Source organism: Scomber scombrus, chromosome 13, assembly GCF_963691925.1.
Source record: "Scomber scombrus chromosome 13, fScoSco1.1, whole genome shotgun sequence".
Classification (NCBI taxonomy): Eukaryota; Metazoa; Chordata; class Actinopteri; order Scombriformes; family Scombridae; genus Scomber; species Scomber scombrus.
The window spans coordinates 18,419,490-18,433,950 of NC_084982.1; the positions used below are offsets into that span (position 1 = coordinate 18,419,490).

A 14,461-nucleotide genomic window follows, 5' to 3' on the forward strand; every position below is an offset into this window, starting at 1 on the left:
TCTTTCCTCTCCCATTAAGCCTTTTTTATACTCATGTGAGACACAGTGGTGAGGGCCTCTGCAGAAGGCACGCAAGCTACAATCATGCATAGAGGCATTTATGCTCAAAGCATTGTTTGTTGAAATATTCTCCAAAACACCAGGCGGTGTACAAACAAAATATTCTGTGAATATACAATTAGTCAACAAGTGTTCTTTGTTACTATTTCTGGTCTTTGTCTATTTTGCTCAGCGTATCACAACATGGAGAGTTGTTATTATTAAATTTTTTCCCTGTTTTGGTGCGTGGTCATTTTCTGTCAATAAGTAAAAGAGAACACATGCTATAAAGACACACCGGACATTGCATTTGTATACTGTTATTAAAGTTGCTTGTCTCCATGTTTTATGAAATGGGACAGCCATCCCAGCTATACCAAATTCAGTGGGAGTGCAGCATGAACCTAGTAACAAAAATTCAAAAGCTGTGATAACTTGCAGAGCCTTCACGTCATTTGTAACATGCACAACCTTGCTCGGGGGAAACGAGGGAAAACAAGTTCACTCTGTTCAAGTTCAATGCTGCCTCCAGGAACTTCCACCTAGCTTATTATTTAATGTTTTATTTTATTTGTGTGCCCTCATTACAGTGTCAAGCCTAAACTGCTTCAATCACCTTACGACCCCTCAGATTTATCTAGTGACCCTTTGGAACCCGTAGGTTGGGAACCACTGGATTAACTGTAAATTAGGCTTTATAAACTAGTTCAAATTTGCTCCAACAGTAAAATGTTGTTTAAACACTGATGCATCTATGATTTTATAGACTGTAAATAATATGTCAGACTAAACCACTACTTATAGTATATTCTAAAATGTTGCTGCTTATATTTATGTACTTTTACTGTGGGATTTTCATGCAGGACTTTTGCTTGTACTGGATTACTTTTACATTGCTTAATTGGTAATTCACTTCAGTAAAGGATCTGAATACTTCTTACACCTCTGTTTAAATACGTTTCTGTGGCAAATGTTAATTTAAAGTCACGACAAGGAAGGAAGCGAGCATGTAGGCTTCATCACATCTTATTGGTACGTGTCCCAATGACGGAGCAGCTCCTCCCCTACAGCCTGCACTGCTCTCTGCCTCAACATTACCGACATACAACCAACAGGGATGTGGTCTTATATTCAGTCGTATCTCCTTCCAGCTGTCAAGCTCTACCTGCTGGGTTTGGAGGTCCTGCTGGTTCAGCTGTTCAGCAAAACTTCCAGGTTGCCAGGTCTGTTCAACTTCCCGTAAAAGTTGCTACTCTTCATTTAGCTACGTTGACAGGTGTAGCTTGGGTGTCACATCCAGTAAGCATTAGAGTTAGGGTTAGTCAGTAATGTTATGGTCCTTACGTTGTGGTTTGTACACACACATTAAGAACGAACTTAGCGTTAATTTGGGCATTTAGGAGCCATTATTCATGTCGGCGGTGCAGCTAACTACTGTAACTCTTACACTACGTTAACTTATGTTAGCTAGTTAGAGATAAGGGCAGAGGTGTAAACATGAATGAAATACAGAGCTGACTGATGTATTATGTTGGCCGAATTCAGCAGAAAAGCTTAAAGTCTACTATTATCCTAAAATATTTCTTTTAGAAGTGAGTATGTATGTTGACAAGCTATGTATGATTAAATTGCCACTTTCTGTAATGCAGTTTGGACTGGTGTGGTAATTCATGAGCGTTAAGTGACAGTTCAACAACTACCAGCCAATGAAAATCAGCACATGGCTACAAGAAAAGTGCAGTGCATCAACTCAGAAATGTTTTGCAGTTGTGCACTCAGTAATTACCAGCAGTTAAATGTGTACGGGTACGTAATGGTTCTGTTTTGTTGTTGTGTTTAATAAAACTGATGAAAATTTGCCGACAATGGCACACCAATGAACTGCATCACTGAATTGTGAAGCAAACTTTCACAATACACTGAGTTGTAATCATCATATTCACTCCTCATCTCTCAATTTTTTGGTCTTAGGAATCAGATTTATTCACCAAGTTGCAAGTATACAAGGAATTCAATGTGGTCCACATGTCCAAGATCCCGTGTAGTGGGGTCTTGGACATGTGCATGCATATTAACATGATATAGACAATGTGCCTGTACACACAATAAAACTAACACACACAAAAAAGGAGAATATGAATATAATTATAAAGACTATGTGGATGATATGATATGAACAGAAGTATAAATACTCAAATAGAATTTGAATACATATGAATTTGAATGAGTGAATAACCTTGCTAATGTCAGTAAATCTCAGTCTCAAACATTACAGTAACCGTTTATGCAGCCATGATCAAACGCAGCGTTAGATGTGCACTTTCTCAAAGTTTGGCTTCTGACATTTGTTTCACATTCTCCTTTTTACTTCAGTTTTGACTGAACAACTTCAAAAAAAATATTACCAGTTCATTCATATTCATTGACTTTCCTGACTGATGTGAGCAGAATGCTGATACACTACAGAGACTATGACAATTCACTCAACACTATTCCCATATGAAGGGATGTCTGTGCTTATTAATCCTGTTCAACAAGATACTCTTACAAACAACTCAGTAACTGTGTAAGAGCCAACATTCTTCAATAGGAGCATTATTTTACAGTATCACAGGAATTTAAATCCTAGATAAAGTCCATCTGAGACTCGCTGACATTCAACAGGTTTGACTACAAGGACTTCTCATGTCTCGAAACAGCGGCTTTTATTGGAGGATGTAATCAGATTGCTTATCAAATGACATTCTCCTTGATATCTCTATGTCCTCTTCTGCCTCTGCCAGTGATGCCCAGACAAGATGGCAAGGTTGCCATAGTGACAGGAGGAGGCAGGGGAATCGGCTATGAGGTAGTCCGCCACATGGCCAGGCTGGGGGCGCATGTTATCATAGGTACAGTATCAAACACGGCACCACTTACACACAAACGGGACGAGAGGGTGAACACGTTTATGATGAAGAGATTTCAACAATTGCCTCTGTGTGTGCACTCACAGTCAATAATAATCTTTATTTATGTAATACCCCGCATGACGATGACATGCTTTACAATTAATTTACACAAAATGCCACAATAACAAAACATACAACAATAAAACATATACAGTAACAACATAGTCAACAAAGGCCAGATACTGTGGGAAATAAATAAAAGAAAGATAGATGAAGCGAGTATAAACAAGTTTTTTTTTTTTTTAAAGAAGTAGATGACGAGTGTGTTGTTTTCCAAACTGTAGGCTAGCTAATTTTCCTGACTCATGAACCCTTTTTAGATATTTTGGTCATATTTCTCTGTTGTTGCTTGTTTGCCGTCATTTAGAAATGTGAGTCAGAATTGACCTTACACATCTGCATTGAATGAACACAGCATGGACAGTTTTAGGAGACAACTATGTGTCAGCCCTAAAATTGGGGGGTTTGTCAAGCGTGACATCTGTGTGGAAGCACTCCAGCTTTCCAATTAAAGGGATATTTCAGCATTTCGGTTACATTGCAATTATTGGTTTGACGAAAACAGCGTCTACAGTGCTCTAAGTAAAAAAAATGATGTGGTCCTCCGAGGTCAGCACATGCCTGGGTACGAGAGGGAAGAAGGTAAATAAAGTGCAGTTTTACAGAGTAGGCAGGATACGCTCATTATTTTGAATTAACATCAAGCTGTGTCCACTTCAGAGTCACATGTCCACGGCAGCAAAAACGACAAAGCAATCTGTCAAAACACTTGCATGCTGCATGGTGTGAGACTGAAGGCAGAATAACCTTGTCTCATCACATACGATGCTGAGAACGCTTCGGACACTGCTAAACAGGTTGCGAGTAGTTTGAAGTTGTGCATCAGTAATGCCAAGAGGACTGAAAAGACTTGTGTCAGGCTGCGCAGAGGAGTAATAATAATCATGACAGTGATTAGTCGAGTCTCCATCTGTCAGACAAATAAACAGATAACACACCAATGACAGCTAAAGGTTGGTATGACCTTTAGAAAGTAACACAAAAGTTCACTATTTTTACGTTTTTTACGGTCTGGTACAGTCTGGTACAGATTACAGGATAATCCACTGTGGATTGATTTCAGTATTTTTACCTTTGAAAACTGTTTCCAAAATGGACGAGGGAGAAAAATTTCAAATATTGCTTAATGGAGTCAGGCTCATGTTGTTGGTTGGGTTAAGGAGAATCAGCCTCTTGTAATAATGTACATTAATGTGTATTGTACAGCAAGCAAAACCACAGCGCTGCAGTGCCAGTCCTATTGAAGGTGTCCTCTGTGTGTGCGCCCACTTAAAATCCTGTCGTTGTCAAGAGATTCTTAATTAGTATCAGGCGGTCAATAGCGCATTCAGGCGCTTCTTAACACCCCGTTGATCCCTCTTAAGGTTCAGAATAACATCAAAACAGTTTGTTTTCATCATTAGTATATAGTATGTGCGATGCTCCAGTGTGGGATGATGTAAAGTCTTGTGGAGCTCAGCTGGGATTAAAAAGATGTTGTCAAACTGGGTGTTAAATGCAAATTTAGGATTAGGATAGGTTTTTTTTGCATGAAACAAGGTCTGGCATTGTTCCATATTATTTATTAATATTTCCTTTTGGAAGATAACTGAGGTACGACAGTCTCATAAAGGAAATGGTGAATATGGTCTCCACTCGCATTGATGTGTAATTGTACTGTGCACAGACACAAAAATACAGATTAACTACGTACAGTCTGTATTAGTATTTGCAAAAGGGTCTATGCAGAAAATATTCATGTTCAAAATGTTATTGTGTTTTGTGCATAAAAACGTAAATACAAACATGTTATTACAGGAACAATCTTGGTAGAAAAAAGGGTGATTTGTCAGACAAAGCCTGGTTAAAGCGCACACCAATCATTCAGCTGGTCTTCCAGACAGAAGCTGACGTGCTCTTTATTGGCTCATCTGTTATTGTACATCTTTAGTCCTCTCTGCAGTGGAGACACAGGAGCAGTAAGATGGCTTCCTGTTTAATTGCTTGTATTGCTGCGCTTTGTTCTTCTGTCTGGAGGCTTTTGCTGGAGATCTATGGGGATCTGGAGTGCATTTTGCTTTTCATTTAGATTTCTCTCAGCGATACTCCACAACTGGCAGCTGAACTAACTGCCATTAGCATCTCCTCGATTGTACACTCTCCTGTGGGGCTTGATGTCATTTCTGCTGCTTCCATTAAACTAACAAGATTGAGTTTTACTCTTTGTTGTGTATTTGTAGTCAGGATGCACCCATGGCATTTTTCTTGGAAGATTCTGACCGCAAATTTCTTTAAAAGCCTTAAATTCCAATACAGATTTTCTTTAGTTTGATATAAATAACAGCCTACACGAAATATACAAGTTAATTAATTTAAAAAAATGTACATGTACAGGAAACTGACCTGATAAATGTGTGACAAGTGTGATGCCAGATCGGCTAATAAGAGTCAGCTTTATAGTCAGAGAGACTCTAAAGCTTGCCGTTTCCTGTCTGAGCCGATCAGGCGTAAAAAATAAGTTTTGATTGATGTCCGATTGAAGGTTGCATCCCAAATTTGTAGTCCACCTTCACTGAGATTGGTTTTCTCCTTAACTTAAACATGTAGTCATCAGAGTCAAGCGCAGAGCTATAAAAGTCTTGCAGTCATCATGAGGAGAGTGATGACTGTCAATTGTTGACAGCAAAGAACAGCCAAACAAGGATTTTACATTTTACAGTCGGTATAAAAACCCGCTTATCACCAAAATCATAAATTACAGAGAGCTTTAGTTCAGCCCAGGCACGGCAGATGCAAATTAACTTGAAGATAATGTTGCAGTAATTTTTAATTGTGCCTGTCCCTCCCAAATTAAACAGTAAACTAAATTAATTTATGTTATAGGTCAAGGTGCCCAGGTGAAACATAATAAGCTATCAGTAATTGCAACTCCCAATTGGTCAAACACACATTATATTCTCCATTACCAATCATTCTTTTGGGCACGAGATAATGGCTTTTACAAAAGCTTTTCTTTTCATCTACTTTGCTTTTCTTTCTAAGGGCAAAACAGAAGTGGTTTCAGGCATGAATTGTCAACACAGAAGATGAATAAACATATGAATCTGAATCAAAAGTACAGTGTGTATTTATGTGATTCATAGCAACTTAATGCAGCTGCAGTTGATATAGTTTAAAACTTTCTTATTGTGAAATAATCTCACATATCTTGAAAGAAAATGATTACATTTTTTGTTATAAAAGCTTTCATACCAGTGCACAACAGTCTCAAAAACCTGCATGGGTTGCTTTTGTTTGCGTGAAGATTGACTCACTTGGATAAATTCTTCAGATTCATGTCATATTCAGAAACGAAGGAATCAAACAGAGAGTTTATATGTAGAAGAAGTGTATTTGTTAATATTGAGAGATGTGTGATCTGAATTTTTGATTGCCTTGATTGATTTTTGATCACTTGATGGTTGTTAATCTGACAGCATTGTTTCTTTCGAAGCACTTTGCACTTAATGATAAAAAATGATACAGTAGCCTAGCAGACATGAAGAGAGCATATACAGTTTAAATATGTCATAGTCTAATGATAATCAAAATTACTATATTTTATACTGTATATCAAATCCCTGGCAAACATTGCTCAGGCCTGGTTGTAGTATTTGCTATGTTGCCTTTGTCTTCACTATTGTCTGCTGCTTCTACTCTCAATTTCTCAATTCCATTGTGAAATGGAAAATTTGCTTTGTACCAGGTGTGAAAAGTTAACATACAGTGTATATGTTTGTATTTTCCATATATTCACACAGCAGTTCTGGTAGTAAGATCTAAGATATGACTATATTTTGATATGATATGATATGATATTAATGAAGACTTCATTGATTGGTATCAGTTATGTTTATTTCTGTGTAGTGGTTCATTATTAAAATAACACAATCAGCTTGAAGCTTTTAAAATCCTAAATGACCCTTTAATAAAGCTAAGGAAAGGGAAATCCAACTGACAATTGACTGAACGTAGTAGCAGCAGTAGTAATATAAGTAGTAGTAGTAGTAGTAGTAGTAGCAACAGCAGAAATAGTAATATAAGTATTAGTAGTAGTAGTAGTACAGAGTAGTCTGTGCAGAGTCTACATCCTGACAGCCAGCATAGAATATGAGGAGGAATCATGCTGGTATCCATTATAATTAGGCCATTACCATAATAAGTGACAGGCAGTTGAGGTGGCAGTGATGAACACTGACAGGGATTCATTCAAAATCTGTTAATGTACCATGAAATTATTGGAAAATCGCAGTTAAACATTTACTTTTATTTTCCATACATAAAAATCATCTTCAAGTGCAGGACCTTGCAGCTCCATGACGCCACGAACAGCAACATGTTGTCAAGGCAAGATTGTATTTTTCATTCAGTTCACGAGTATCAAGATTTTGAAGAAAACACAAGCTTTATTCATTCACTGTGTGTATACCGCAGAGTCAATGTCAGAGTATCCTTGGAGACTGAGCAGAACATAAATGAGACCCGAGCGCAATGTATGATTACACAAACAAAATCAATACATTAAGAACTTTAAATGTCTGCTGTTGTCTCAGTCAACCCTGCGTGTACTGAAGTTGATCTCACAGGACTGTGAGTGTATCTCGGTTTCATATATTTTCATCTCTCGAGATAAGTCATGAAGTGAGAATATTTATGGTAAAGTGGATTTGTCTCAGGTAATGGAGTGGGCATGCATATTTCAGGTGGAGTGGGAGCACAGTGCTTGTGTGATGAGAGTTTATGGATTGAGCGTTTGCACTGTCAGATATCACAGCTGGATATTAAACAGTGTGCAATTGCATTTGAAGCAGTTTTGGTTACATTTTTGACTAAAATGACATCTTTATTAAGCTAGGAACATGCAATATGAACTAAAATTCCTGTTGAAAAATGTCGTCTTAGCAGCTACAAAATATGTTTTTGACAGAAAGTAACATACATATTATAAATGAGGTTGTGTTGAATACTTGAATGCCTTAGTGTGAATAACTGCAAATAAACTGCATCACATATTCATGTTGTGGAAAGACAAACTGAAAAAAGAATGAAAGTAAAACGAAAATATGTGCAGTGATTATGTGAGTAATTCTGTTATTCTTGTACATACATTATTGAATAGAATAAGCTTTAGTTTTTGGACACACATGAACACATGAACATGGACTTAACTAGCGTAACTGATGTAACATAAAGCATCAGTCTGGTTTAATTTTACATATGATACTTTTTCAATGGTTCAAAGGAAGACTGTGTTTCATTTGGCTAATTGGACTTTTCATTTCTGCACAAGATAATTTGTAATTCAAATATCTTAAAAAGTCTATTAGTATTTGTAGTTATGACTATAATAATGATTAGCATTAATGAGTTCTGGACAACCTTTTGTCTCTTAATCATTCATAGAATCATGAATGAAGAAGACCGTTTCAGCCGTCCAAATATGGAGAATAATAACTGAATACATTACTTCATTACTTCACTCTGAAAAGTGCCGTTAAATTAGGTTTATATAAGACATTGTGATATGCGGGATTGATAAATTGAACAAACAAAGGAAATCATCTTCTGAAAATCCATATTACTGCATTTGCTACACAGGAAGCAAAGGTCTCAGGAGGACAAATTTGTTATATCAGACTTGATGAAATGTATCAATGAACTGTCAATCATGACGCTCCGATGAGTGTTATGTAGTCCCATCAACTTAGCCTGGGGAAATATGCACATCCATTTATGTCAATAAGCCCGTTCTTGAATATGATGAGGAATCGTCTTCTGCCAACATGCATCAGCATCAGCTCATATGAAAGTCCAGCTGTTTGCAACAATAAAAAAACCCATGCCAGTTGTCTAATGCAAAAACTGAAAATATTAGACTGCTGATACAGGAAAAAGTTTGATATTTAAATTTATATAACACTCATTTATATGACTCTCTCCTGATTTACTCCTCTCTCGTTAATTTTTTACTCAGTACTTTAATTGAACTACAGCTAGAAGAAGCTACATTTTAGTGTCTTCACTGTTGCTATTCATGTGACAATAAAGCTCTTGAATCTTCCTCCTGAACCACAGCATTTTTAAATGTTGGCTGTTTGGTTGTTTGTTGTATGTGTCCCAACTTTTAATACATTTTTATGTATTTATTTATACAGTGCCATAAAAGGCATTCAGAGATGCTTTAAACTGCAATGTTGTTACTTGGATTTCCACACATCACTTTTGGGATTTCTGCAGTTTACTGGGAAAATAACTAGGCTGGCTTTGTCCAAATACCTTACCAACACCTCTAAAACTGAAAAATGAACATGTTGTGTCTCATTTGTGTAACCAACACTTTAATAGAAACATAATAACACCAGTTGTAGAGGGAGTTACATGTTGGAGGTTTTTCTTTGCCAACAAAAGCCAAGCACAGTGACTGCATGCAGCATCTCAAAGTCTTTGTGTCACAGTGAAGTTGCCAAGTTTGGTATAAAACAAAACTTGTGACAGTGTCCAAGTAGCGTTTTTCTTCACTGACCTACTTGGCAGGTAGATCAGAGTTTAACTGGACCATATTTTCGCTGGGCTAGCAGCCAAAAATTGAAAACTCTCTTTTCCATAATTTATAGTAATTTATTTATTGCATACATAATTTGTGCAACAGTGAAGTTCCTTTTAGATCTGGGTGTTTTCCTTTAGTTATGGATATGAAAAGTTGATTTATTACACACATTTGCAAAATCTAAAGATAGGCACATATATCAGTAAACAAATGGTGTATAAATGTAGGTTTCTCCATATGTTTAGGAAAACCAGACTGTATGGAGTACAACTCAGCCTAAAATGACAAATGGTTGTTCTTAAGTTTCTTCTCATTTGCATGTTAAATGAACAACACTTATAATATGAATAAGACAGACTGACTATTTAACACACAGACAAGAGATATTGAACTTTGTGCAAGTATAAGTGTAATTTTCTCTGTATGAGGAGTTGAATGAGACTTTTTTACTCTATGTCACACTCAGTTTATCCATTTGTTCGGAAGCAGCATAATTATTTTAGCAAATTAATTAGGTTACGTTTTTAACCCTTAGCTCAAAATGTTTAGTAGGCAAATTATTTCCACAGGGCATATTTTTAATCAGTGGCTATTTTAATGGTGAGCTTTGACCGAAAGCACTTGTGCATGTGGAAATGTGTATTTAAATGATATGCAGCATTGTCAGTGACTGTTGGTCCATAAGCAGAGAAGTCTGTTGAGGGGAAACAATTTACAACAACTAAAAAAAAACGCAACATATTTGTTTGGGATCAATGTGCACAGGTCCTGTATGTGTGTGACCCTTGTGACACATCACCCAGAAAAGCTGCATCCTTCAGCCTAGCCTGAACCGCAGTGCATCAGGGTAAATGATGCACTGCCCTTGAAAAGGGCTGCGTGATAATCCAAGATTAGAGTGTGTGTGTGATTGTGTGTGTGTGTGTGTGTGTGTGTGTGTGTGTGTGCGCAAAGAGAAAATGAGAGTGTGCATGTTGGCTATTTGTGAGTCTGTGCAAAAAGACAGTTGCAGAGAATCCGAACATCTGAGAAGTAGGCACCAGTTAATGTCGAACTAATGTTTTCTCAGTCAATGTTTTGTCAATTCTCTAATCAGTTAATTGACAAATTGTCAGCGCTGTCATAGGCAGTGAGAGTATGAGTTTGTCTGCGTATGTGTTCCTGTCTCTCTCTTTTCCATGTGTCTTTCTCATATTTTCAGCCTCTGTTTCTAAACATTTCCCTCTCCCTCTAATAGAAGCCAGCTTCATTTGTATGCAGACGGCCTCAGTAAACAGAAAGTCCTTCCTGAGTCAGAGTCAATGACTGTATCTTTCACCAGGGGCATCTGTGCATGTTGAAAATATTGAATGTACTTTTAGTAGCACTGTATCTACTGTAATGTTAAAGTAACACACAATTTGTGTTTTGAGAAGTTCTGACCCATGTTTCAACCTGCCTGTTAATTTCAAAAAAATATGTTGGGATTTTTCTTTTTCTTTTTTGTTAATAATAATAAATTGTATGGATGTATTTCTTGTTTACGTAGCAGCACTATGACTCAAATAACTTGGATATGTGTAATACAAGTTAGTTCTACCTTTGATTCATTCATATTTAGTCTAGTAAATGCTTTCTATTTCTTGTCAATCCATGCTGTTTTGGATTGTAACTGAGCACTGTATGCATGCTTTGGTCCCCTCCTTATAAGACTAAAGCATTAACAAGTGGGATAATGTTTTACACACAGCTAGTTTGTCTCTGGATGCCAGGGTAATGGTTGTTAATTAAGAAAATAATTGGCCCATTAATCAATAATGAAAATACTTGCAGCCCTACTATATATTCTTTAAAACCAGATTTGCAGACAGGCTCTTTACTGAAGCAGAAGGATTTACTCAGAAACTTCAAATCTCTTAAATGTCCCTGAAGTGCTAAATGGTTATATCAATTTTCATTTTAAGAACCCTTCCTGGAAATATATGTTTATATGACGACACAGGACTGACAAACAAACTGTAACATCATTATTATTTTGTGAAAAGCCTCGAAGGGCTTGTCTGACGTTGTAATAACCGGGTCGTGTGTCTCTTTTCCTTCAGGTGGGAGGGATGAACAGGAGGGTCTGGCAGCCATCAGAAGGATCTGTGAAGAGTTTAAAGAGGCCAAAGGTACCATTGCGAACATGGCTGTAAACACATGCACAAACACACAAATGCATGTGCGCGCATGCACTTTTAACGTTTGAAGATAAAGGGCAGAACTGCAGCAGCGTGTCCCTGAGGCTTGTTTTTACAGTCTTAAAAAACACAAACATAACTGCACACTTGCAGTTGAACATACACAGCTTCCATGCTGGCTGTGCGATGAGAAGAGTGCTGTTGATGCACTGTGAGGAAGAGGAGGATACAAGGGAAAGGAGCAATGCGAAGTAGAAGAGGGGAAGATAAGTCAGGCACGTTGTGAGTTGGGAGGTTGAGAGACAGGGACATTAATGACAAATAGACAAATATTGTGAAATATAGGGGAAAAAAATAGAAAGCAGGTAGAAGGAGAATGGAAGAAGAAAAAGTGATGGAGATGAGGGAAGACAAATGGTAGCCCTGAAGAGATTTATTACTCCATTGACTATAGCTTTTCTCTTTAACTCCCATGTTGAGAAATTGATTCGGTGACCTTTGCAGTGCCATAAATTCCACCGAAGTCTCACGTCTAAGCAGCCTCATAAGTTATTCTTTTCTGTACCAAACAGCCTTGAGTCTTTAACACCTTGGGAGTCGTGTCAGAAGCTGTTCAACTCAGCTTGGTGTGTAAGAATTTATAAAAACCACTTGATGTGATTTAATAACTGGTGATTTAAACTTTGAAGTCACACTGAGATTTGAATTCATTTCACTTTTTGTGTTAGAATATATTTACATAATAATACTTACATAACATTTTTCTATGTATGTTACATTTTTAAAACTGCTGTGAACATATTTGTACAAACAGCATCTGTCATTTCCTCTGACATTCATTAAGTGATGGCTGAGAGCTCGGACACTCTCTGTCAGCTGTCCAAACATCTGTTGACCATTACCAATTAAAGCTGCCTCTTTCTTCATTCATCATCTTGAAGGATCCATCGTACTAAGTTTATATTCTATTTTGACAGTACACATATATACACGTTGGTACAGCATTGGGTGCTGCTAGCTAGTGTATCGATGTGTCAAGCAGCCGCCACATTGCTCCAAATGCATGAAAGTATATTGTGAGAAGAGGTCTATTTGCTCTTACAGCCAACATAACTCACTGAATTGTCAGTCAATTTAAGCAGTTTAGGTTCATAGAAACCTTAGGTGATCAAAGTTCATGTATTTCATACCAAAATACTTCTGTTTAATGCAAAGTACCGAAGTACAAATATACAGACTCAATACATTTTTTATTGTATATTTGGCAAGCTACACCATCCTGTTTTTTAATATTTGCATTTTCACACACACTCTACTGACATCCCTTACACCATTTACATAATAGTATTAAAGTGACAACAGTATATTAAATTATACTTGTTCATGATGTCAACATGTTGTCAAATAATGACTCTGTCTTTTGAAAACAATACTTCATAATGGCAAGATGTTGCAATGAACAGTGTTGGGGAACGTTACTTTTAAAAGTAACAAATTACATTACAATATTACTGCCATTAAAAAGTAACTTGTTAGATTACAGCATTACCTTTTGAGAAAAGTAACTTGTTAGAGTACTTTTGCGTTACCGAAAATGAAAAACCTTTTGTGTTTCCTCGCGGATGTTGTTTTAGTCAAGACCTCCTTTAAATATAATTACTCTGCCATCATCACACAGACAAATCTGGCCCATAATCTGTAAATCTTTACACTAATAGCAGGAATGACAGACAACATGCCAATGAATAATGCAGAAAATCCTTGTCCAGTTAGCAGACAGACAAACTCAACTGGTGTCCTTCTGATCTCTGCTTGTCAGACTGTTGGAAATGATAAAAAATATATTATTTATTATTGATACTTAACAAATGAAATTGTAATAACCACATTTTCAGTCAGTACCAAAAATCTCTGCCTAGAAAAACAAATTTTATGTAAAAATTCAAACCAAAGTAACTACACCACACAAGTAAAAAGATCATGTATACACAGTTATTCTTGGCATTCAGGAAACTATTGGTGAAAAAATTCTATTGAAATTTTGAGAGTATTGAGTGAAACTAAAAGAACCAATTCTCTGATCACAAGAGGAATGACTCGGTTTCATTAACTGAACCTTGTATGAATGAAAAAGTTGTTTTTTGAATGGAATCATTTGGTTATTGTGCAATCAAAATACAATAATGCATTGTTTAATTAAATACACATCTGTAAAATCCAAGTCTATTGATTAAAACTCTCATAAGAAATTAGCAAACCTGATGAGTTAATGGCGGAGCTGACCACAGGTTATACATCTGTGGTTTGTCTTAGGCAGGCTTGCAGTGGAGGGCAGCAGAAAGACGGCTGGCTGGGTCCTTGCCTGTGTGTAAGTGGCTGTCAGGTACAGAGACAGCGACCATGTAGCTGGTGTCATTGAAGTCGATTTCCCTGGACGGGGCCATGGTGGAATTGATTACTTCTTTTGTAATTGGCAGGCACTGAGGCATAGGGGACAAGGGGAGGGGGGCGTCTGTATCCAGATGCTTGTGCACTGAATGAGAATGTGTGCGTATGTGTATGTGTATGTATGTATGTGTGTGTGTTTGTGTGAGTGTGAATGAGATGGTAATGGATTCTCATTAGTATGTGAGGCAGGAGCTTTAAACATCTCTGTCCAAACGCCCTTTGGCATCCTTCCTAGTGTT

General features: G+C 37.1%; 1 protein-coding gene across 1 annotated transcript in view; it reads left to right on the forward strand.

The window, feature by feature from the left end:
* The first annotated feature begins 1,115 nt into the window (after positions 1–1,115).
* LOC133993115 (dehydrogenase/reductase SDR family member on chromosome X-like) overlaps positions 1,116–14,461 on the forward strand; it is a 30,530-nt gene continuing 17,184 nt past the window's right edge. The window contains exons 1-3 of the mRNA XM_062431977.1: positions 1,116–1,262; positions 2,823–2,930; positions 11,697–11,765. Of these exons, the coding sequence (XP_062287961.1) occupies positions 1,157–1,262; positions 2,823–2,930; positions 11,697–11,765 (283 nt within the window). The 5' untranslated portion in view covers positions 1,116–1,156. The remainder of the gene's footprint in view (positions 1,263–2,822; positions 2,931–11,696; positions 11,766–14,461) is intronic.